Below are 23,225 nucleotides of genomic sequence, written 5' to 3' on the forward strand. Positions count from 1 at the left end.
GGTTTTCAGGATTTCCCCAATGAATATGCATGCACTGCTTTCAATGCATATTCATTGGGGAAATCCTGAAAACCCGACTGGATTGCGGCCCTTAAGGAGGGACTTTGAGATCCCTGCTATAAAGGGATTTTTCTTCTTTTTTTAACACTTTTCCTCTTCCCCCAGCCTTTTGCACCAACAGTCCTTGGCCAGAAACCATACACTGTGGCTCCCTTAAGAATCTGATGCATATGCATCTTCAACCTAACTACTAGGTGTACAGTGGCTGACCTGCCCTCTGCTCAGAGGCTGTGAATTCATATTACTTTAATAGAAATAGACCTTCATATTTTCAATAAAGTCCAGTTAAATTCTTATAAGAAAGCATTTTATTACAAATACACAGAAGTAAACAGGCTATGGTTTGAATCATTACACATTTACTGTAGATTACAGAATGTGATAGTTTAAAAGATACAGTACAATAAAATGCAAATCAGTGTATTTTACAATATGTAGTGTGTAGGAAAATTTGGAAAGTAGCCCAGGGTTATCAAAATGGTTGAGGGATGAGGGAGAAATCTTTTACTTCTATAGTGAAATTCTCTGGAATGAAAATATTTTCTACAGTAAAACAGGAGAACGTAATTTTTACCATTAAGGAATGGAATTCTGAAGAGACAATTTGACTTGGGAACAAAGTTATGGTTACATCGCTCTATAAGGTGTTCAATTTTATACACAGTGGAAGTATGAGAGTCCTGATGGTAGATTAGGGTAAGGCATGCAAATATCATTCCTAATTTGCAGTTCAGAATTATATGCAATGTTTTCAGCAAGAAAACTATCCACAGAAAAAACAAAGTTGCACATTTTTGTGGATGTGCTTATCTGTGAATATTTTCAAAGGTAAAGTATATTTTTTAACTAACTGCAGACTTTATAAGATTGTGGGCAATTTTAAAAATTGTCCTCTCCTAAGGGACTTATTCAATAAAGATTTTTTTTCACAGGCATTGGAGAATGTGATTTTTGATTAGTCTGAAGAATATATTTCATTTTTTAAAAATGCACTGGTTAGGTTAAGCTGCACTATTTCTGATCTAACAGCAGGCAACACTTTTCTACTTGTATTTCTCTGACTGCAAAATGTTCTGTGCCATTTAGGCTATACAGCCTCATATATCTGATACAAAACTGAAATCTGTCATAAGTGAAGGCCATGATTACATAGACAACACTAGAGCAATGGAAGGAGAGAATCTGCTATGGAGAAAATGTGTAATACCCATAAAAAATTTGCAACTAAAATCCGACCTGCACAGACTATACAGTTATTAGAGAGAGCCCGTTTATGTAGCTCCAATTCCATTAAGAAAACCAGGACTTCAAATCTATATGAATAATGAGATAACACTTGAAATGGCTCAACCAGTTTCCAATATCTCGGAGCTCTCTGGTTTTCTAATGGAACAATAAAAGGGAATGAATAGGTTGTTATGCCTATCAATTTTTTTCTATTCTTCTAACATTTAAATTCTTTATATTTCTTACTGTAGTACAAAATATGGTTTTATAAAGTGAAAATATAATTATTAATCACCACACGACAAATCATATACCACACATTTATTTCATTCATACTTTTTGTGGCTGGTATTTTAGGCAGTCTGGCTTTTTAGGATGCTGGTGATTTCTTCTTCTCAAGGATCAATGCGATAGGTAAGCATACCACCAGTATGAAGAGAACAACAGACAACAGTACAGTGATCACCACCATACCCCCAGAACGCAGTTGAAACTCAGACTGGATGGCTGAAACCTCTGTCACTGAAACACAGTTGTAGTGGTTGTTAGTGAGTACAACACTGTACAGTGTTACAAGTACAGTCTGTCCTTTCACGTTTAATATGGGAGTAGGAAATAATAGGCAACAGAAAGTCAGCTATTTGTAATTAGAGGACCATGAAAAAGGTCTAATGCTTGGAAATGCTGAAATCTGTATTCAGAGATGTGCTGATATTCTGCTTTAAACTTATAAATTACTTAATGCAGTTAAAGTTATATGAATAGTACTGCTGAACGTGTCTAAGTGCTGATATTGAAAATCCACTAAGTTCTAATGGATAAGAATAGCCATACTGGTTCAAACCAATGCTCCATCTGGCCCTGGTGGGTTTATTTTATAGCCTCTTCACCCCCGTTGCCTTCTCCTAACCACACTGGCGCTGTGGTGTAAACAAAATAAACAAACAAAAAAGACTTTTCTTCTCTGTTAAATCCTAGCTCACGTTTGCGGTCTAACACCAGCTCTGGCAGGATACACGTTTCAAATCTGATATATTGTAATCACAAAACAGAAAATAAAATTATTTTTTCTACCTTTTGTTGTCTGGTCATTATTCAAATCTTGATGTGGTCCCAGGCTCTGGTTGTCTTCTCTTGCTCTCTTGCTAGGGTCTCCTTCTTTCTCAGTGCTAACCATCATCTTCCATCTCTGTCCTCCCCTTCCGTTTCCCTTCCCTCTCCCGGAGGTCTGGCATCTTTCCTTTTTTTGTTTCTATCTCTGCAGCTGCAGCGATGGACCCCACTATCACCAGATCCACCATCTCTCCTTTTCTCAACTACCCTTTCATCCAACATCTGTCCCTCCTTCCCAACCACCCCAGGGTCCACCAGTTCTCCCTCTCTCTTCCCAACTACCCTCCTATCCAGTATCTCTATTCCCCCCTCCAAACCATTCCTTGTGTCCCAACTTCTCTCCCTTTCTGTTCCTTCCCTCCCTCCATCCCATTGTCCACCATCTCTCTCCCTCTCCTGTTTTTAGACCCATTACCCCCACCCCTATCCCATCCACCCCTCCAATTAATAACTGACTCTAGGGGTCTGAGCAACCTTGCAGGAAGAAGTGATCCCCACTAGCTCCTGGTCTGATGACTACTATTGCCCTAGTGGTAGCATTATGGGATTACTGCTAGGGGTGAGACAATACAATTTTCACAGTAGAAGCCACCAGAGCAGGAGCAATAAGGATCACACCTGTCCCCAACATTACTGGTCCTCTTCGATGAGTTGGAGTCCAAGGGTAGGGTGGAAGGTATGCTATTTGCCCTCTGTGCAGCCCTTGGTAGGGAAGAAGCTTAGGGGGGCAGGGTTTTGTGGGTAGTTTTGACCATTAACACCTCGAGCTGGGTAGGATCCCACTAGGGGGCTTAAGGTCCTTTATATTTGTGCCCTGTGCTGGGGCAGGGGGTGGGAAGGAAAGGCCCTTGTGGCCTCCAAATCTGATTATGAATGTAGCTTTGCCACATTCCCCCCCAAAAAGACAAGATCTGGTTTTTAACACATTGCAAAAGCCAGAAGTATGTCAAGTTCTCTGCCGTGGCAACAAGCAAACAATTTCTTAAAGATTTTATCTATGAAGCAAATGGATTCATTTGCAGACTGCTTAATTCTCGCAGGGGGAAAAATATATTTAATGGGTCCTAAGCCCTGCACAGGAGGCCTGAAGAGAGAAAAATAAGATACGGGTTAAACAGCAGCAGGGGACTGAGGGAATAGAAGTAACCAAGGGAATTAAACAATCTGTCTGTCACTCTCCCCTTTTCGCTGAGCACAGTTGGAGGGAAGCAGGAAACAAACAGCCAGATTATTAGCATGTCAAAGCCCCCACATGCCCCCAGCCAGCACTGGCCACCGCGATTGCCCAAGACCGTCTTCCCTTCTCTGGCCAAGAATACAGTCACCTGCCTCACAAGCGAGGAGCAAAGCAGAGAAAGGAGAATCGTGAAAGTCTACCGGGCACCAGCAGGCGCTTGGAAACAATCTCCAGTTTCATTCCTTCCAGCTGCCTATTGCCTATTACAAAGCCCATGGCGAGTAGCGCATTGTTGTGCAGGCGAGGGGCAGGGGGTGCCCGTGTGAGGTAGGAGGTGGAGCCTTGAGATAGGCTAAAGTAGGAGTGGCAGCGAATGGCCAGCAAGAGGCAGCTCCCGCTCCTGCTTTAGGAGATCCAAAGGCATGGGGAGGAGGGTTGGTCACCCCGAATTGGGAAGCCGATTTTTTTTTTTTAAACGAACCGATTTGAATTGATTCACCCGAAGTGAATCGGTGAATCGATTTGAATCGTGAATTGGGCAGCACTAGTATGTACTGTTTCATTCACATCTTTGGGGGGATGGGAAGGGTCAGTGACTACAGGGGAAGGGTCATTCTTATATCTCTTCTGTAGTCATCTGTCAGTTTGGGCACTTATTCATTGTTAAAACAGGTCTAGCTCCAAATTGCATTCTAGATGTATTCTAAAATATTTGATTATTGTAGAAAAATATCCAAATCCGAAGCCCATCCTAGTCCTGCCCAAACATAGATATCCTTCTTGAAAATGGGTTTATAAAATAGTGAATTCTAAGGGTTTGGCAAAAAAATGCCCATCTGCCCCCTTTATGCCAATTTTTCATTGGTTTTCTTTTTTGAAAATGAATCCCTAAGTCATTTATCCCCTCCTTTACAAAGCCGTGCTAGCACTTTTACCACTGATCGTAGCGGTAACAGTTCAGACGCACATAGGAATTCTATGAGCGTCGGAGCTGTTACCAAAGTGGCCGGCGCTAAAAACGCTAGCACAGCTTTGTAAAAGAGGGGGTTAATAAACATAATCAAACACCTATAGTGAAAATACATGCTATAGATTTGTCCACATATTATCACGCTATTCGGTTATATGTGGCCACTTACAGGTAAGAACGAATAAAATAGCAGTATTTACATGTGATTTAACCATCTTAAACTATACAGTTCCTTATAAAATTACCCCCTTAAAGTTAGAACTATTTTTTATGGATTGATTGCCCCTTGGTCATATGAAATTACACCTTTAATGACTGAATTTTGTCCTCCCTTGTTCCACCCCAAACCATGTCCCTTTTTTAAACATATAACATTGCCTGTTTTGTGATTAAATGGCCAAAATTATATGTAGAACCACTAGGATTTTTTTTTTAAAGAAGAACTAATGCAATCAGTGCCACCACTGGTCATATAACTGCTTTTGAATACTAGTCCTTAGTGTGAGCTACAGATTTATTAAAGTATACAGTAATTTATATGCTAACCAAATTCCATATTCTATGTCAATTGAAAACTAGGAAGAATTTAAACACATTTCTCCTCTGAGGCAATAATTGAGAAGAGGCAAAAGGACATAAATAAGTAAAAAGAAACAGCCAGAGCTTAATGTATCAGTTATAAAATTAAGCTTTTCATGTAGTGAAGGTGGCATATTACAATGAGAAATCCAACAATTCTGCAGTAAAAGCAAAACCAACAAAGAAAAACTGCAGAGCTGATGTACAGGATTCAGGAACTTTATTGAAAATAATCAAATGTTCTATTCCAAGGAATGGCTCTTATAGGTCAAAACCGGGACCCGACATGGTCCGTGTTTCGAAAAACACTCCTTCCATAGGGGGTCCTGGATAAAGATTGTACCAAGTGCATGAAGAACGATTCCACTGCAAGTAAAAGCATATGCCTTGCAGGAAGCAGTGCGGGGCTGGGCTAGAGATCGAAAAGATCGTTCCTGCCCTGCACTGCTGGCCGCGAGATTCAAGGAGGCAGCCATCCACCATTCAGCAAGGAAGGTAAGGGGGAGGGGAATGATTTTTAAAAACAGTATAGACCGCCCCAGTTACTGGTAGATAAGCCACGGCTAATACAATGGGACGGCTTATCTATCAGTTTTAAAACTTGCATGGGCATTTTCTGCGGCCTATACAAAGGGGCAGCCTATATGTGAGGAAATATGGTACTGGGCAAGATGAGACAAATGGAAGGCCAAATATTGTTGGCAACTCTATATGTAGTATCCCTATACTACTACTACTACTACTATTATTTCTATAGCGCTGAAAAGGCATATGCAGTGCTGTACATTGTAACATACAATAGTCCTTGCTCAGAAGAACTTACAATCTAATTTAGACAGGACATTACAAGGCTGGGGAGATTATGGTAGAGGAAATGATACAGTGGGTATAGGTATCTGACAGCGGTGAGTGGGAGTTAAGAGTTAAAAGCAGTTTAAAAAAAGTGGGCCTTTAGCTTGGATTTGAGCACTGCCAGGGATGGAGCACGTCATATTGATTCAGGCAGTCTATTCCAGGCATACGGTGCCGCACGAAAGAAAGTACGGAGTCTGGAGTTGGCAGTGGAAGATTAGAGTGCAGATAAGAGAGGCTTGCCCGATCAGCGGAGATCACGGTGGGGAGGGGGAGCATAGGGGGAGATAAATGAGGAGAGATATCAGGGGGCTTTAGAGTGAATGCACTTGTAAGTCAGCAGGAAGAGTTTAAATTGTATTCGGAAATGGACAGGGAGCCAATGAAGTGACTTGAGAGGGGTACTAAGAAGTAAGGTTTAGCAGCAATATGTTTGACCTGCTTCCAATTGGCTTGATGTCATTTCCAGGCATTTAAATAAGAGAAAAAAAAGATGAGGACGCCATCTTTGCATCCACTATGAGAAGGACTACAGCTTAGTAAAAGAAAATGAAGGTATGAGAAGTAGTGGTGTCAACTGAAAAAAATTGTAGATTCTAACATAACATCTTAAGTAAATGAACTGTTTATGTTTTAGAAATACTGCTGTTTGAGCAAAATTAGCATGAGGCAGCGGTTATATTTGTAAAACCGCAAAACGCTGGCCGCGTTGGGAAAGCAGAGGCAGCTGTTTGATATTCTGTGAGAAAAAGCAAGCGGCATGTAAAAGCCGAAGTGATTTCATATAAGTACTGTTATCATTTTGAAAGAATAAGATAAAGTATCTGGAATATCTGGAGTATTTCTTATAGAAAGTAATATTAAAATACCCAGCACAATTTAAGAAAAGGATATAAAAGAAGATAAGCTGTAAAAATGAACTGTGGATAAAATGTATATGAACTTCAGAATGAACTATTGGTGAAAACGTCTTGCATAGACATGGATTAGGAACGAATTTTAGAATGAATTGTTAAGAGAAAACTTTTTGCACAGCTATGACTAGGAAGTAATCCATTAGGAAAAGGAAAAAATTAACTATAATGGATTAATACCTATGATTGGATGAATTTAGGTTTAATATAGGGATAAAAGAAGATTAGTTTTATAAAAAAAAAGCTTTAGATAGATAACTTTAAAGATTAAATTATTTATACTAAAATAAATTAAATTAATTTATTTTTTTTAAAGGGGGGCTGGTGGAATCTAGCCAGTGATTGATATTCAGAGCACAACTAAACATTGAGGGCTCCTTTTACTAAGGTGCGCTAGCGTTTTTAGCGCACGCAGGAGATTAGCGCGCACTAACCCTGTGCTACGCGGCTAGAACTAATGCCAGTTCAATGCTAGCATTAACGTCTAGCGCGCACGGCATTGTAGCGCGCGCTATTCCGCGCGTTAATGCCCTAATGCAGCTTAGTAAAAGGAGCCCTGAATGTTATTTGTGCTCTAAGTCTAAGGCATTTTTCCACCTATTTTTTTCAAGACTTTTGGGTTAATTAGTATTATTGGAATTCGATGGTAAAGTAGAAATGCTTTTTTGGTTACAGTGATATATCCATTGTTAACAATTGTTTGTGAGGTGCATTGAATGAACTAGCCAGACAGAGTGCATTTTAATACATGTATTAATTTTCAAAATAAACTGTCAAAAATACAAACAAAGTTACTTTTAATCTGAAAAATAGCTTATTTGCCACTTTGGATACTGGAGTGCCTCAACAGTCCTGGTATTTGAAAACATGGCCTGTGGCTGGAGTCGGTATTTTACAATTTTGACAACTTACCATTTAAAGTCTGTACAGGATCAGACCAATCAGTATAAGCTTTTGGGCTGCCGTTTTCATCCAAAATAAAGAAATTCACCCTTAAATAACAAGGAAACCATTGCAAGTTAAAGATGTGCATTAAGTGAAATATATTATTGGTAAACATATAACTAAATTAACCAATCGTCCTTTTCTATTTGTTCTTTCGGCACAGCCATAAAATGGATTCAAGACAGTTAGACAAAGTTCCTGCTGAACCAGAACATACGCAGGTAAGGCTAGACTCAGGACACTGGTCTTTGAATTAAGGGCCGCCGTGTGAGCAGACTGTTGGGCACGATGGACCACTGGAGTGACCCAGCAGCGGCAATTCTTATGTTCTTATGGAAAATGAATTGGAGATTAAGAAAAAAATGGAGGCAGATATCAATGTGGATTATTTTACCAAGAGGCATGCTATTTTAGCACTGTGTCCCATTTTATGCAATGAGGTGTAGCTAAAATAGCATGACTTGTGGTAAAATAGCCTATCTTAAGGGTAGCCCATGTTGATCATTTCCCTCCAAATTTTTTATTTTGTGAAATCCAGTGTGCTGCTTTCATCAACAGGTTTAAAAAAAAAAATATATTCCATTTCAGTTGTCAGTGTGTAGAAGTGTAACTCAGGGAGGTATAAAGAGTGACATATACGAGTATCTAATTCAAATTAGAGAATGACTCGGGGACAAATTTTTCCCTGTCCCCGCGGGAACTCATTTTCCTGTCGAGTTCTTTTCCATTCCTGTTGTCTGCACAAACCTCAAACACTTTAAAATCATAAGTGTTTGAGGTTTGTTCAGTTAAGACAGAGCTTACAGGAATGGGGCGGTGACAGGGACAGCAACAAAACTTGCAGGGACAGGATGAGGAAACTGAGTTCCTGTGGGTACGGGGAAATTGTTTTCCCTGTGCCATTCATTCTTAATATATCCATGCACAAACAAAAAGGTTGACCCTTGATGCTCCACAGAAATAGAAGTCCAACAAAAGCAAAATACGCTGTGGTGCAGATGATGTTCAAGATGCAGGCTTTATTAAAATTACAATCTAATAATCCACATGAAGAAATATCTAGGACCCAAAACATTGGTGGATTTTGGACCCAACACGGTTTGTGTTTCGATAAAACTGTCTTCCTCAGGGTCCTATAAATAATGATTTGATAAATGGAATGTCTGCTAGAGTAATGAAATGATTAATGTGCAGTAAATCATGCAATAAATTGTGTGGATATCCATTGACTAGTAAGTAGTGACTGGTGTAAAGATATGTGGTATAATGCAGTCTGTAATGTGCATTTGACATAAAATGTGTTGATATGTGAAAGCGACCGACTAAGTGTCACAAACGTCTCATTTGAAAAGTGATTGATTCATCGTGGAGTGCATGGCAAATATCGTGACGAACAGAACATGCCTAAGAAGGGTCAAGAGTAACAAGGAAAGAAAGAAAGAGAGGTGCTGTTAACTGAATAAGGTCTTGAGAAGTTGGTGGATACATAGAAACATAGAAACATAGAATATGACGGCAGATGAGGGCCGGCGGCCCAACAAGTCTGCCCACTCAAGAACCCTCCCTCCCTGGTGTACCCATCTTTTATGCATAACTCTGTAGCACCCCCACCTGTTTGTCCCATCGACTTTTGAAGTCGAGTATGCTACTAGCCTCGACCACCTGGCGTGAAGTTTATTCCATCGATCAATCACCCGTTCGGTGAAGAAATATTTCCTGGTGTCACCATGAAATCTTCCCCCCTTAAGTTTTAGCGGATGCCCTCTTGTTTCCGTGGGACCCGTAAGAAAAAATAATTCTTCCTCCACCCGTGATGTATTTGAATGCTTCTATCATGTCCCCTCTTTCTCTGCGCTCCTCGAGAGAATATAGGCGCAGTCTGGTCAGACGTTCTTCATATGTGATGTCATTAAGTCCTGAGATCATCCTAGTGGCCATTCTCTGGATCGACTCCATTCTCTTCACATCTTTTTGATAATGTGGCCTCCAAAACTGGACACAGTACTCCAGGTGAGGTCTCACCATGGATCTGTATGACTTCAGGCTTTCAGCTGATAAAGCTCCTTCTGATGCAACCCAGCATTTGTCTAGCCTTTGCTGAAGCTTTCTCCACCTGATTGGCAGCTTTCATATCTTCTCGGATGAGAACTCCCAAGTCCCTTTCTGCAGTGGTTCTCGCTAAGTTTTCACCGTTCAAAGTGTATGTTCTGCATGGGTTTCCGCTCCCAAGGTGCATTACATTACATTTTTTGGCATTAAAGTTTAGTTGCCAAGTACTGGACCATTGTTCCAACAAAAGCAGGTCCCTAATTAAGATATTAAATAGCATCAGGCCCAAGACTGAGCCCTGTGGCACTCCGCTGGTTACCTTTGACGTTTTTGAGGGGATACCGTTCACCATTACTCTTTGAAGTCTGCCGCTAAGCCAGTCTTGTACCCATGCTGTCAGTGTTTTTCCTAGACCTAACGAGTTCATCTTGTTCAATAACTTACAGTGTGGAACACTATCAAAAGCCTTGCTAAAGTCTAAATACACGATATCCAGGAACTCACTCTCATCCAGTTTTTTCGTTACCCAGTCAAAGAAGCTTATCAGGTTGGATTGACAAGACCTTCACTTTGTAAAGTCATGCTGGTGGGGATCCCTTAATCTTTAATCATCTAGAAATGTGTCCAATCTGTTCTTGATCAACTTCTCCATGAGGTTACTCACTATTGATGTGAGACTCACCGGTCTATAATTTTCAGCTTCTGACCTGCATCCCTTTTTGTGGAGTGGGATAACATTGGCAGTTTTCCAGTCCAGGGGAACTTTTCCCTCACATAGGGAAAGATTGAAGAGCACAGCTAACGGCTCTGCCAGGACATCCCTCAGTTCTCGAAGTACTCTAGGGTGTAGATCGTTCGGGCCCATGGCTTTGTTTACTTTTAATTTCGATAATTTTTGGTAGACTTCACTCTCAGTAAACTCCATGTCTCGGAATGGGTCCTCCAAATTCCCCTTTGTCTGTAGCTGAGGACCGGATCCTGATGCTTCGCAAGTGAAAACTGAACAGAAGTAGTTGTTGAGTATTTCTGCCTTGTCTGCGTCTGAGTCTGTAAAGTTGCCATCAGATTTCTTTAGGCGCCCAATACCGCTTGTGTTCTTCTTCCTATCGCTAACATATTTACATATTTAAAAAAGGATTTCTCCCCTTCCTTTACTTGCCTAGCTATGTTTTCTTCCATCTGGAGTTTGGCTTCTCTGACTGTCGTTTTAACTTTTCTGGCTTTAGCCAGATAGGTTTCTTTAGCTTCCGGTCGTTGTGATTGTTTGTAGTTTACAAAAGCTTTTTTCTTTTGCCTTACTAATTCTGAGATCTCCACGAAGAACCACTGTGGTCTATTTTTTCTGCGTCGTTTGCTCTCAGTTTTGATGTATGTTGGTTGCTCCTTGCAGGGTAGATTTTAGAGTTGACCATAGTTCCTCTACCTTGTCTGTTGTGCTTTGGTTTTGCAGCACTTTGTAAACGTAGTCCCTCATGTCCTGAAAGTTAGTTCCTTTAAAATTTAGGACCTTAGTCGATGTGTTTGGCCTAGTGGATCCTTTCTTGAGGTGGAACCAAACCATGTTGTGGTCGCCAAGGTGTCTCCCACTGATACCTTTGTGACGCTGTCACTGTTGGTGAGCAGCAGGTCCAAGATTGCCTGGTCCCTGGTGGGTTCCAATACCATCTGCTTGAGGTGTGCTCCTTGCATGGAGGCAAGTAGCCTCTTATTGCCGCTGGTTGTAGCACAAGATTTGTTCCAGTCCACATCGGGCATATTAAAGTCTCCCACCAGCACTGTAAAATAAATAATACATATTTTTAAGTTTCCCTGGTATCTGAATATTCTGTACAAAGTTTCTTTCCATATTTTAAGTACCAATACAATACAATGAATCAATTTCTAGACCGTATAGCCAAATAGTTCTATGTGATTCACAAAAGAGTAATAAAGATACAGAAATAATCTGAATGAAGAGATCGAATTGCCTATGAATTTGTTAAAGAGACGGATCTTCAATTGCCTTCTAAACCAGTGGTTCCCAACCCTGTCCTGGAGGACCACCAGGCCAATCGGGTTTTCAGGATAGCCCTAATGAATATGCAAGGAGCAGATTTGCATGCCTCTCACTTCCATTATATGCAAATCTCTCTCATGCATATTCATTAGGGCTAGCCTGAAAACCCGATTGGCCTGGTGGTCCTCCAGGACAGGGTTGGGAACCACTGTTCTAAACTGAAGGTAAGAGGGAGAAAGGGGCACAAATGCCTGAAATCACTATCGTGCATGGCAGCTTGGAAAGATAGCTGTCGCTCGGGAAATTTTTTATATTTACAACCATTAACTGGTGGAAAGGCAAACAATGCATGAGTTTTTACCCACCTTTATGCTCTACTATTAGACCAATGATTCTGTTGCACATTGCATGGAATCAAATTGTTCTCAGTATTTTTAATTAAAAAAATGTCTAGATATGAAGAATTGAAAAATGACTATTGTGCTCAGGAGTTTTGTCTTCTTTTGGTGATCTGGTTTAAAATGCTCCTACCTGTAAAAAGTTGCTGGCTGGAGGACTCGATTGCAGTATTCCCCTTTAGTGTTTGCACAGACCTCTGTTCCAACCTGGTACCCTAAAATTGTATCGAGTGTGAAGCTGGGAACCCTGTAGTTCACCTAGACGACATCTCTGGTCACTCTACAAGGGATGACACCAAATTTTCCAGCATAGTACACTTTAGCTGTAGGGTCATCCCTAGGGATTTGATGTCATCAGTGTCTGTTACACCTTGAAAAACAGTTATGAAAATTAAATTTTAATAATAAATGTTTTACCAGTAAAATTAATTTTCCTTTTAAAATAAGTGGAAAGCTAATCACATAAATGGCAATTCTGTAAACTAGAGGTACGCATCATTTTTGCCTTTCAAAGGTACCATTTGTCTCCTTGCATATTTAAGGTCATTTTGCAGTCAGCAGTATTATCATGTCTGGACTATTATAATCGTGTGCTCTTAGGTTTACCAAGAATTCTGTTGAGTGCATTACAGGTTGCTCAAAATTCAGTGGTTAGAGCTCTTTTTCGTTTGGAAAGGACTGACACATGTCACAGAATATTATGTGAAGCTATACTGGTTGAAGTTAGAAGATCGTATATTTAAAATTTTTATAAAGCTTATTGTAAACCGGCCAGATACTTTGTGATGGTCGGTATATTAAAAAGTCAATAAACTTGAAACTTGAAACTTACTTCATATTGCTTGGGATGGTTTGGCTCCTGTGAGTTTGGTGGGTACTATTCAGGCTTATGTCCCTTTATTAAAATTGCACTTTGCCCATCATGGCGATTTGTCTGTGCCATCTGTAAGGGAATTGAGAATAAATACCTCATACATAACTATGTTTTCCTGTAGGGGATCTCAAGTATGAAATCTGCTACCTTATATATTAGAAAGCAATGAAATCTTGATGGGTTCTAGAAGTTATTGAAGAGACATTTATTTTGTAATATGAAATATGGGCATTAAGGCATCTGCTTTTGTGTAAGTGCTGGTCACTTTTCTCGTTTGTGTTTTTACATGTATTTTATGTATTTTTTAAAATTATATATTACATTTTGATCCGCTTTGGGAAAAGTGGGTTATAAATAAAACAAAACAAACAAATAAAAACAAACCATTAATTGAAAGGCACCTGTAAGAACTGGGTGCTATTCTATAAGGTAGCCCCTACCTAACTGCAAGGGGAGTGTACAGCTGCACATGTGAAGTTTATAGAAAGGACTGCAGAGTACAAGGTGCGAGAATCTTTATTAAAGGTCTATATAAAATAGTAATCCATAAAAAACGGCTCTTATACATGGAGTGCGGACCCAACACGGTCTGTGTTTCGGAGAAACACTCCTTCCTCAGGGGTTCAGGGTATCCGTTGCATCACATATAGAGAGTCATGTGGAGTACACTGCTGTAGTATAAAATAATCAAAATTTGTGAAATTGAAGGCAAGAAGTTCTCCTTCTGGGCTAACACACGGTGTGAATGCCTTCAATTCACAAATTTTGATTATTTTATACTACAGCAGTGTACTCCACATGACTCTCTATATGTGATACATCGGATACCCTGAACCCCTGAGGAAGGAGTGTTTCTCCGAAACACAGACCGTGTTGGGTCCGCACTCCAGGTATAAGAGCCGTTTTTTATGGATTACTATTTTATGTAGACCTTTAATAAAGATTCCTGCACCTTGTACATTCTACTCTGCAGTCTTTTCTTTGTTTTTGGTGTTCACCTTTTACTGCAGACTCATTGGATTTTTCTTTGTTTTGGTTTATAGAATACTATAAATTATATACATTACTTGGCACATTTAAGTGTGCCAACTTTAATCTTCCATTGACATGGTTTTAGAGGGCAAGCCTAAACATGGTGTGCCAATGCAGACATTACCCTAATATTCTATAACAGAATTTTGGTGCTAAGTACATGACATTGGGGTACTTAATCTGAGGCACCAATTTATAGAATTGCCCCCCTAGAGTACAACTCATTTTACAACAGATGAATGATCTGATTCATATCATGTGTGCAGTTGATAATGTGACAAAGCCTCTGGGACTGATTTACTAGCTCTAATGGTTCCATTTAATTGTACAGCACAAAGTGGTTTTTTTTTTTGTTTTTTTTTTTTTAGTAAACCAAAGCCCAGGTGTGCGACTATATACTGGATGTATAAAGGGTTTGAATGAACGTTTGAACAAATATGGGTTTGAGTGCATTTTCTTCACTCGTAAGGCATTTCTCTCTCCCTCCCTTCTTTCCATCCCCAGGTCCAATTTCTCTCCCTTTCTCTTCCAAACTGCCCTTCCATCCCATATCTATCTCTGCCTCCCTCCCTCTGCCAAGTCTACCATCTCTCCCTTTCTATTCCCATCTACCCTCCCCTAACTCTCCCTCCTTTCCAAGGTCCACCATCTCTCCCTTTCTGTTCCCAACTACCCTCCCCTATTTTTTCCTCCCTCCCCAGGTTCACAATCTTTCTCTTTCTCCTCCCAACAGTATCTCTTTCCCCCTTCCTCCACTCCACTCCACCCCACCCCACATCCAATTTCTCTCCGTTTCTCTTCTTTCCTTTTAGATCATTGCCCACTATTTCTCTCTCGCTCTCTCTTCCCACCCCCTGTTTCTGGCCTCATAAGTTTTTCCCCTTTTCCTTCCCCCACACCCAGTATTGCACTTTTTTTAACTCCCTCCCCCTTTCTACTTTAAAAAAAATTGCAGCTAATCCAGGGGGCTTCCTCACTCACATGTCTTCCCCCTTCTATCCATGCCAGTCTGATATTACCAGTAGCGTACCAAGGGGGGTGGCGGGGGTGCGGTCCGCCCCGGGTGCCAGCCCTGAGGGGGTGCTCCCGGCCTTGCCGTTCAGTCCCCCCGCAACCCCAAAGGACCGCTCGCCCCACTGACCTTCCTGCACCACCTATGAAGCAGCCCGCAGCAGGATCGCGACGTCAGCGATCCCTGAGCTGCTTGGGCGCTGCTTCCTGCGCCGCGGTCCCGCCCCTTCTCTGACATCAGAGGAGGGGCGGGACCGCGGCGCAGGAAGCAGTGCCTAAGCAGCGCAGGGATCGCTGACGTCGCGATCCTGCTGCGGCTGCTTCATAGGTGGTGCGGGGAGGCCAGGGGGGCGAGCAGTCCTTTGGGGTGGGTCGGGGCATCAGGCCTTCAAGGTGGGGCGGGCGGGCAGGCAGGCAGGCTTTCAAGGGGGGACAGGCCTTCAAGGGGGGGGACAGGCAGGCCTTCAAAGAGGGGACAGGCCTTCAAGGGGGGGGACAGGCAGGCCTTCAAAGGGGGAGGCAGGCCTTCAAGGGGGGGACAGGCCTTCGGGGGGTGTGCAGACCTTCAAGGGGTGCAGGCCTTCAAGGGGGAGGGACAGGCCTTTAAGGGGGGGCAGGCAGGCCTTCAAGGGGGGGACAGGCCTACAAGGGGATGGGACAGGCCTTCAAGGGGAGTGCAGGCCTTTGGGGGGGGTGCAGGCCTTCGGGGAGGGTGCAGACCTTCAAGGGGGGGACAGGCCTTCAAGGGGGAGACAGGCCTTCAAGGGGGGGACAGGCCTTTGGGGGGGTGCAGGCCTTTGGGGGGGTGCAGACCTTCAAGGGGGTGCAGGCCTTCAAGGGGGGGGACAGGCAGGCAGGCCTTCAAGGGGGGGCAGGCCTACAAGGGGGTGGGACAGGTCTTCAAGGGGGGTGCAGGCCTTCAAGGGGGGACAGGCCTTTGGGGGGGGGGACCCTGGTTTAGAAGTACACGGAGGGAAGGGGGTGTTCAAAGAGACGTGCATATGCCAAACTTTGGGGGGGAAGAAATAATGGGCCTGAAAATAGAGGAGAGGGAGAGAGATGATGGACCATGGGATTTAGGGAGGGAAGGAACAGAAAGGGAGAGAAATTGGACACAAGGGATGGTGTGGAGGAGGGATAGAGATACTGGATAGGAGGGTAATTGGGAAAAGAAAGGGAGAGATGGTGGACTCTGGGGTGGTGGGGAAGGAGGGAGAGATGCCGGATGAAAGGGTAGTTAAGAAAAGGTGGATCTGTGGAGGGAGATGAAAAAAAGGAAAGATACCAGACTTCCTGGGGAGGGAAGGGAAATGAAAAGGGAGGACAGAGTTGGCAGATGGATGGTTAGCATGCAGAAAGAAAAAAGAAGGAGACCCTGGCAAGCAAGTTATCAGAAGAAAACCAGAGCCTTGGACCAACAAGATTTGAAATATAACAAGACAACAAAAGGTAGAAAAATTTATTTTATTTTCTGTTTTGTGATTACAATATGTCAGATTTGAAATGTGTATCCTGCCAGAGCTGGTTTTGGACTGCAAACGTGAGCTAGGATTTAACAGAGAGAGGAAAAGTTCTTTTTGTTTCTTTATTTTATTTACACCACAGCGCCAGTGTGGTTAGGAGAAGCCAAAGGGGGTGAAAAAGCTATAAAACCCACCAGGAGTTTTGAAAAAAATCACCCAACTGGGCAGGAAAATCGAATTGAAAAACCAATTCAATAGGCTGAATCGAATCGAAATTTTTTTTCCTGAATCTGGCAGCATTAGTTTGCGCTACTGTCTTAGACTTTAGGACCTGGGATTGGGGAGAGATGGCATCCTCAGTACTTTATAATGCAAGTGAAACGAGGATTTGGTCAGACTTTTGAAGGGTCTGCAGAAAAAAAATATTGTATAGGCCGGGGACATGAGACAGCAGGAAATGGGAATTTTTCTTCCTTCTATTTTAGTGAATGGAAAGGCTGAGGATGTCAGAGAGTTCAGTTAAAATATGTGCTTTATAAGAAAATATAATAATGTGTTTTATAAAGTTTATAGCATAGCTGGCCTACCCGGTGAGGTGTTCCTAGTGGTGGTGGTGGCAGCATGTCAATGTGTTGAGAGGAAGAGGTGGTCTGGGAAATTCTGCTGAGCAAACTCCGGGCCCATTTCCACCCCCCAGTTAGTCCACTCCACTCAACTGGTTCACACACTGAGTGGGTGTTTGGGTGTTGTTTTGGGATCTCTTCCAGTGGTTTATCAGTATCTCCTTCTGGTCCAAGGAAGGAAACTTTGTTATCTTTAGCATTGACCTACAGAATATGTTTGTAACAGCGCTGCTTGTGTGGCATTAGGCTATGTAGTGATCGAAAGAAAAAAACAGACCTTTGGACATTTTTGCACTATATGGTGGGTGTATGAGGAGATTCACATTTCCTGCACAGCTAAGTCCATGTGAAGTTACCTTGTGCTGTATTTGACATCTAGCAAGGTCTCTGTTTGAAAGGAAAGATCTAAACTTAAAAATGAAGTGGCCAGAAGTTATGGTAAAAGCAGATAGTGTAGCTGGTTTTAAGAAAGATTTGGACAAATTCCTGGAGGAAAAGTCCATAATCTGTTATTAAGACATGGGGGAAGTATCTGCTTGCCCTGGATCGGTAGCATGGAATGTTGCTACTCTTTGGGTTTTGACCAGGTACTAGTGACCTGGATTGGCTTCCATGAGAATGGGCTACTGGAATGATGGACCATTGGTCTGACCCAGTTAGGCTATTCTTATGTTATGTTCTCATCTGTAGGGGCCTTTGTTTTCACTTCTTATTTTAAAGTATTTTTTTCTGGGAACTTATTAGTGTTTCTTATAATGGGAACAAAAATGGAAGAGAATTAATATGTATGGGATGAGGGGGTAACTAATTTCTTCAGCTAAATAATTCAATCCACCTCAAACAGACATAGGAGAACTCACACACCATTCACACACCTTCCAACCAAAAACGTCAAAAGAAAAAAACTGTTCGACAACCTCCTAACACTCGACCCCCAACTCTACAACCAATTGACATCGACCACAGACTGCAAAACCTTCAAAAAGAAATAAAAACCCTTCTATTCAAAAAACACATAAAACTGAACTAACACAATCAGAACTGTCCCAAGCATCACCTGCAACTACTCCATATGTACTTCTGATGTCATGACAATTCAGACATAATTTATGTTATGTTATGTTTGGAATATAAGAAAATTTTCACTGCCTGTTTCTATTCTGACCATTTATTCCGTTTCATGGTCATTACAAAAAATATTTTTTTACATGGGGGGGGTGTCAAAAAATGATGGGCCCCAGGTGCCACATACCCTAGGTACGCCACTGGATATTACACTTATCTTCTGTTGCTGAAAAATCCATTTTATGCTGCAGGGGACCTTCAGCTGCAGCAGCCATTCTGAAGCGCTGCCTACAGCTCCCCTCTCTGCTTTCCTTTTGCTGCAGTCCATCCCCAATGACACAACTTCTGGTTTCTGCCTGGGAGGACCAAAGCAAAGAAAAGCAGGGAGAGGAGCCTTAGGCAACGCTTCAGAATGGCTGCCACGGCTGGAGATCCCCTGCAGCAAAAATGAATTTGTCAGCAACAGAAGGTAAGGACAACATCAGACTGGTGTGGATAGAAGGGGAAAGACATGCTAGCCCACAGGGGGTCCCCACAGAGCCTTGGGGCCCAGGGCAGCTGCCCTGTTTGCCCTCCCCTAATGCCAGCCCTGTTCAAGGTTATTTATTTAATATTAAACAAAAACATACATCATTATTCTCCATTTCCCTATGGCAGCTGCTGATTCTAAATAAAGATTCTGATAGCACATGTTGAGGTTACATTCATATCAATAATGAACTATACAAAAGATCAACATAACATCCATACTTGGTTGATCAATACTTGTGATTGCTACTTTGATTGTGGTGGTTCTGTACCCTCTGCCAGCTAGGCAGCTTGGAATATTAACAATGAAAGAACTACCCATTACTTTTCCCAAAATGTTGCTGTCAACTGGAAAGAACTGAAATGCTGGGAAACAAAAGCAATAACAACAGGGTTAATGCTATCTTTTAAACCAAATCATTACAGGTGAGCTTTGTTTATTTAATTTATTGATATACCGCTAAGGCCCTGACTGGCCCAGGTGCCTAAGGCCTATGAGAGGAGCCTTAAATGCCTGGGCCAATCACAGTCTTAGGCCCCTCCTAGAGCATCCCAGGATGCACCATGAAAGAGAAGGCTTGTCATTTTGAAGAAGCTGTCCTGCTGGCAGGAGGAGGTGGGCATCATTCCCGTCGAATTGTCGTATAAAAGGTACAGGGTTGTTGGGGGTTAAGGGTGGGGGATTCAGGAGGGGTTCAGTGTGGGACGTTGGGCATTTGTGGGGGTCCTACTGGAGGAGGGAGTGGGCATCCCTCCTGCCATTTTTTAATTTAAAGGTGGGAGGTTGGGGTGTGGAGGGTTCGGGTAGATGAGGCAGGAGAGAGTGGGCTTCCTTCCTTCCTGCCCATTTTTTTTTTAAGTTGGGGGGTGTGGGCCTATAAAAAAAAAAAACTGCTGCTCAGCACTTTTTAAAATGCTACCAGCACCTCCAGACCTGTTGGAAATTTCAGAGCATTAAAAAATGACACTTCATTTTGGGCATCATGTGGGCATCGATTGGAGTGCTCATTTTAATTTTGATGAGCTCGTAATATTTTTACATACAATTATTGGAGGCTTATATAAACCATGGAAAAGACCACGATATACTGTTTTGTGCCTCAATAGATGCAATACTTCATTGCTAAACCTGTTGAAACTGGTTTAGCAATAATTGTTAAACACATGGTGAGTTTTGTGCATATGGGCCTAAGTGTATAGCCCTCAATGGAGACTACCCCAACTATGCTGGTTGGGCTGAGAACTTTTCAGTAGCCCCTCATACTGAGGGCTATACACTTAGTCCAGTGATTTCCCACTTTTCTCATTCCTTCGGAAAAATAAGGAACAAAATGGAAAATCGCTGGCTACGGGCTCCTTTTACTAAGGTGCACTAGCGTTTTTTAGCACACGCAGCAGATTAGCGCGCACTAACCCCGCATTACGCGGCTAGAACTAACGCCAGCTCAATGCTGGCGTCAGCGTCTAGTGTGCAGAGCATTGTAGCGCACGCTATTCCATGCGTTAAAGCCCTAACGCAGCTTAGTAAAAGGAGCCCTAAGTGTATAGCCCTCGATGGAGACTGCCCCAACTTTGTTGGTTGGGCTGAGAACTTGTTAGTGGCCCCTCATATGTACACACCACTTCATTCCGTAGGATATTAGCAATAGGCCTGGATTCTCGAACTAGCGCCGATCGCGTGTCAATCACGTGATGGTGCCGGTTACAGAGTTATACCTCTGGTAAAGGTAGGCACCAGAAATGCAGGCAAGGGTTTTCTGGCTTACATTTCCAGCACCTACCTGCAATGTGAATCGCGCCTCCATAGGCACTTTAGGCTGCCTAATACCACTTCCGGCATTAGCCACGCCTACCATGCGTTAGGCAGCCTAAAATGCAAAGGCACGATTCTGGTGCCTTGAAACTACTACTACTATTAATTATTTCTATAGCGCTGCCAGACGCAAGCACTCAGTTTAAAACGTAATTTAAATGGCACTTTTTTATCGAGCTTGGGTACCTACTGGCGCTTAAACAAAACAGTACCGCTTAGAGAATCTGGGCCATAATGCACAATTATTATTATTAGACAGTTGCATTAGCAGTCCCTTTAATTTGGACTATTGAAAAAGTGATATACATTAAGTAGAGCACTGTGTTTACAGTAATCTATGTAGATGCCTTATAGCCTTAGTATCATCATGAACATTTCTCTGGCCCTGCGCGACACTGTATATGTTATATAAAGAGTTTTCTATTGCACATAGAAAAGAGGAGACTGAGAGGGGACATGATCGAAACATTCAAGATAATGAAGGGAATAGACTTAGTAGATAAAATCAAGTTGTTCACCCTCTCCAAGGTAGAAAGAATGAGAGGGCACTCTCTAAAGTTAAAAGGGGATAGATTCTGCACAAATGTAAGGAAGTTCTTCTTCACCCAGAGAGTGGTAGAAAACTGGAATGCTCTTCTGGAGGCTGTCATAGGGGAAAACACCCTCCAGGGATTCAAGACAAAGTTGGACAAGTTCCTGCTGAACCAGAACGTACACAGGTAAGGCTAGTCTCAGTTAGGGCACTGGTCTTTGACCTAGGGGCCACTGCGGGAGCGGACTGCTGGGCACGATGGAACACTGGTCTGACCCAGCAGCGGCAATTCTTATGTTCTTATGAAACCAAATTTTGAAACATTTTTATAAATAACAGAGATAAATGGCATACCAGTCAGTATATATTTGACAAAATGAAGATGCACCTTTACATGTGGCAGCTATCATAATGAAAAATAAATTCATGTATGAACCCCTCTCCCATATAATCAGCATTACACAATCTCATTCTTGCACCTATCTGAAATTAACTCAGTCCTAGCATGTTGTTAAAAACTACATGTGTATAATATGTCAGGTTTTGTATTCTGCCTATTCCTTAGCAGTAATTCAAGGACAGATTATATAAAACAAAAGTCAGACCATTACATCTGGGAATTATAATCTAAAATTCAGCTGATCACATTAGTTTTGTTTTCATCCATCCATCCATAATCTGTTTCTATAGGACTATAATACAATAAGTGGATCAGATTAATCAGATACTAAAATCAAATGAAAAATCAAATACTGACATAATCTACATAGATGAAAATATTACTTACTAGTTTTGTTTAGGGAGGAAAAGGGGACAGCCCATCCTGTTTGGCAAGCGCTGACAAAGCAGATCAGGAAGATCAGCCTCATGGTGGGGGGGGGGGGTGTAGTGCTGTTAGCTAGTTGGTAAAACTGTGGAGAAACACTGTTCCACCAGGTGGCTTTCTGTTCTTAAGAAGTGGGAGGGGTTTGTGGCAAATAATGAGAGGCAGTCTCAGGTTTCTTTGCATGAGCCTATTTATAAGAACTTGTGTGTGTGTGAATGCTCTTGGTGCAGTGGTTAAAGCTGCAGCCTCAGCTCCCTGAGGTTGTGGGTTCAAACCCATGCTGCTCCTTGTGACCCTGGGCAAGTCACTTAATCCCCCCCTTGACCCAGGTACATAAGATAGATTGTGAACCCACCAGGAAAAATGCTTGAATACCTGAATAAATTCATGTAAACTGTTCTGAGCTCCCCTAGGAGAACAGTATAAACTGGCTTCTACACAACTATATTTAGGTACACCCACTTACACCAGGTCCATAACTGGCATAAGCAGGTATGCCTAAATGTGCCACTTATGTTAGAGATGCCTGTGACTCCCTTACATCTACATGCTAAGTGATCTTAAATTATAGAATAGTATTGGACAAACTGCTTGCATTTATGTGTATAGGGGTACATACATGCACATAAGTGCTAATTGTCTATGGTTAAGCGCCCTGGTATGGAATGAGGGGTTGGAATCTGATTTTATAACTGGACCCCCTATGTGGGAAGTCCAAATAAACCACCATTTTATAAAGGCAGCATAAGCACCCACATACCTTTATATACTGTATTAAGCACCTATAGCATTTCAAATCAGTGGGCACTGGAGGATTAAGTGACTTGCCCAGGGTCATAAGGAGCAGCACCAGGATTTGATCTCACAACCTCTGGGTGCAGAGGCAGCAGCTCAACCAATGAGCCATAGCCCTTCCTATCTATAGTTTGCTGCCGTAGTGTTCAGATGCTTCCAAACATTTACACCTGCTCCAGAGCTAATGTTACATGTGTGTGTGCATACATGTACTGTATTTATAAAATAAGCATGTACATCACAACTCTGGCTCTGTTCCTCCAAACTGTGCCTTTCAGAACATGCAGATCATGTAAAAATAGGTGTACAGTTTCTGTGTGTGTACTTTTTATTTGAGTATACAGTCATGCAATTTTATAAAAAGCCCTTTTTCTGTATGGAAA

At 42.1% G+C, this 23,225-nt stretch overlaps 1 protein-coding gene across 1 annotated transcript; it reads right to left on the reverse strand.

The window, feature by feature from the left end:
- Nucleotides 1–398: 398 nt before the first annotated feature.
- Nucleotides 399–11,634, reverse strand: LOC117364216 (uroplakin-3a-like). The gene is made up of 3 exons (XM_033953229.1): nucleotides 11,480–11,634; nucleotides 7,805–7,884; nucleotides 399–1,809 (listed from the first exon to the last, which is right to left on the reverse strand). The coding sequence occupies exons 1-3, from the start codon at nucleotides 11,632–11,634 to the stop codon at nucleotides 1,658–1,660; spliced, it is 387 nt and encodes a 128-aa protein (XP_033809120.1). The 3' UTR covers nucleotides 399–1,657.
- Between the last annotated feature and the right edge of the window lie 11,591 nt (nucleotides 11,635–23,225).

The sequence above is a fragment of the Geotrypetes seraphini genome, chromosome 7, assembly GCF_902459505.1.
Source record: "Geotrypetes seraphini chromosome 7, aGeoSer1.1, whole genome shotgun sequence".
Taxonomy (NCBI): Eukaryota; Metazoa; Chordata; class Amphibia; order Gymnophiona; family Dermophiidae; genus Geotrypetes; species Geotrypetes seraphini.

Bases quoted from the DNA above. Each gene is read 5' to 3' on its own strand.
- LOC117364216 (XM_033953229.1), bottom strand. From the start codon at position 11,634: ATGTGGACTGGAACAAATCTTGTGCTACAACCAGCGGCAATAAGAGGC. The intron at 7,885-11,479 runs GTATCAGTGGGA...TTGTTATTTAAG, and splicing joins ACAGTGACAGCGTCACAAAG to GGTGAATTTCTTTATTTTGG. The intron at 1,810-7,804 runs GTAAGTTGTCAA...ACTGTGTTTCAG, and splicing joins TCCTGTACAGACTTTAAATG to TGACAGAGGTTTCAGCCATC.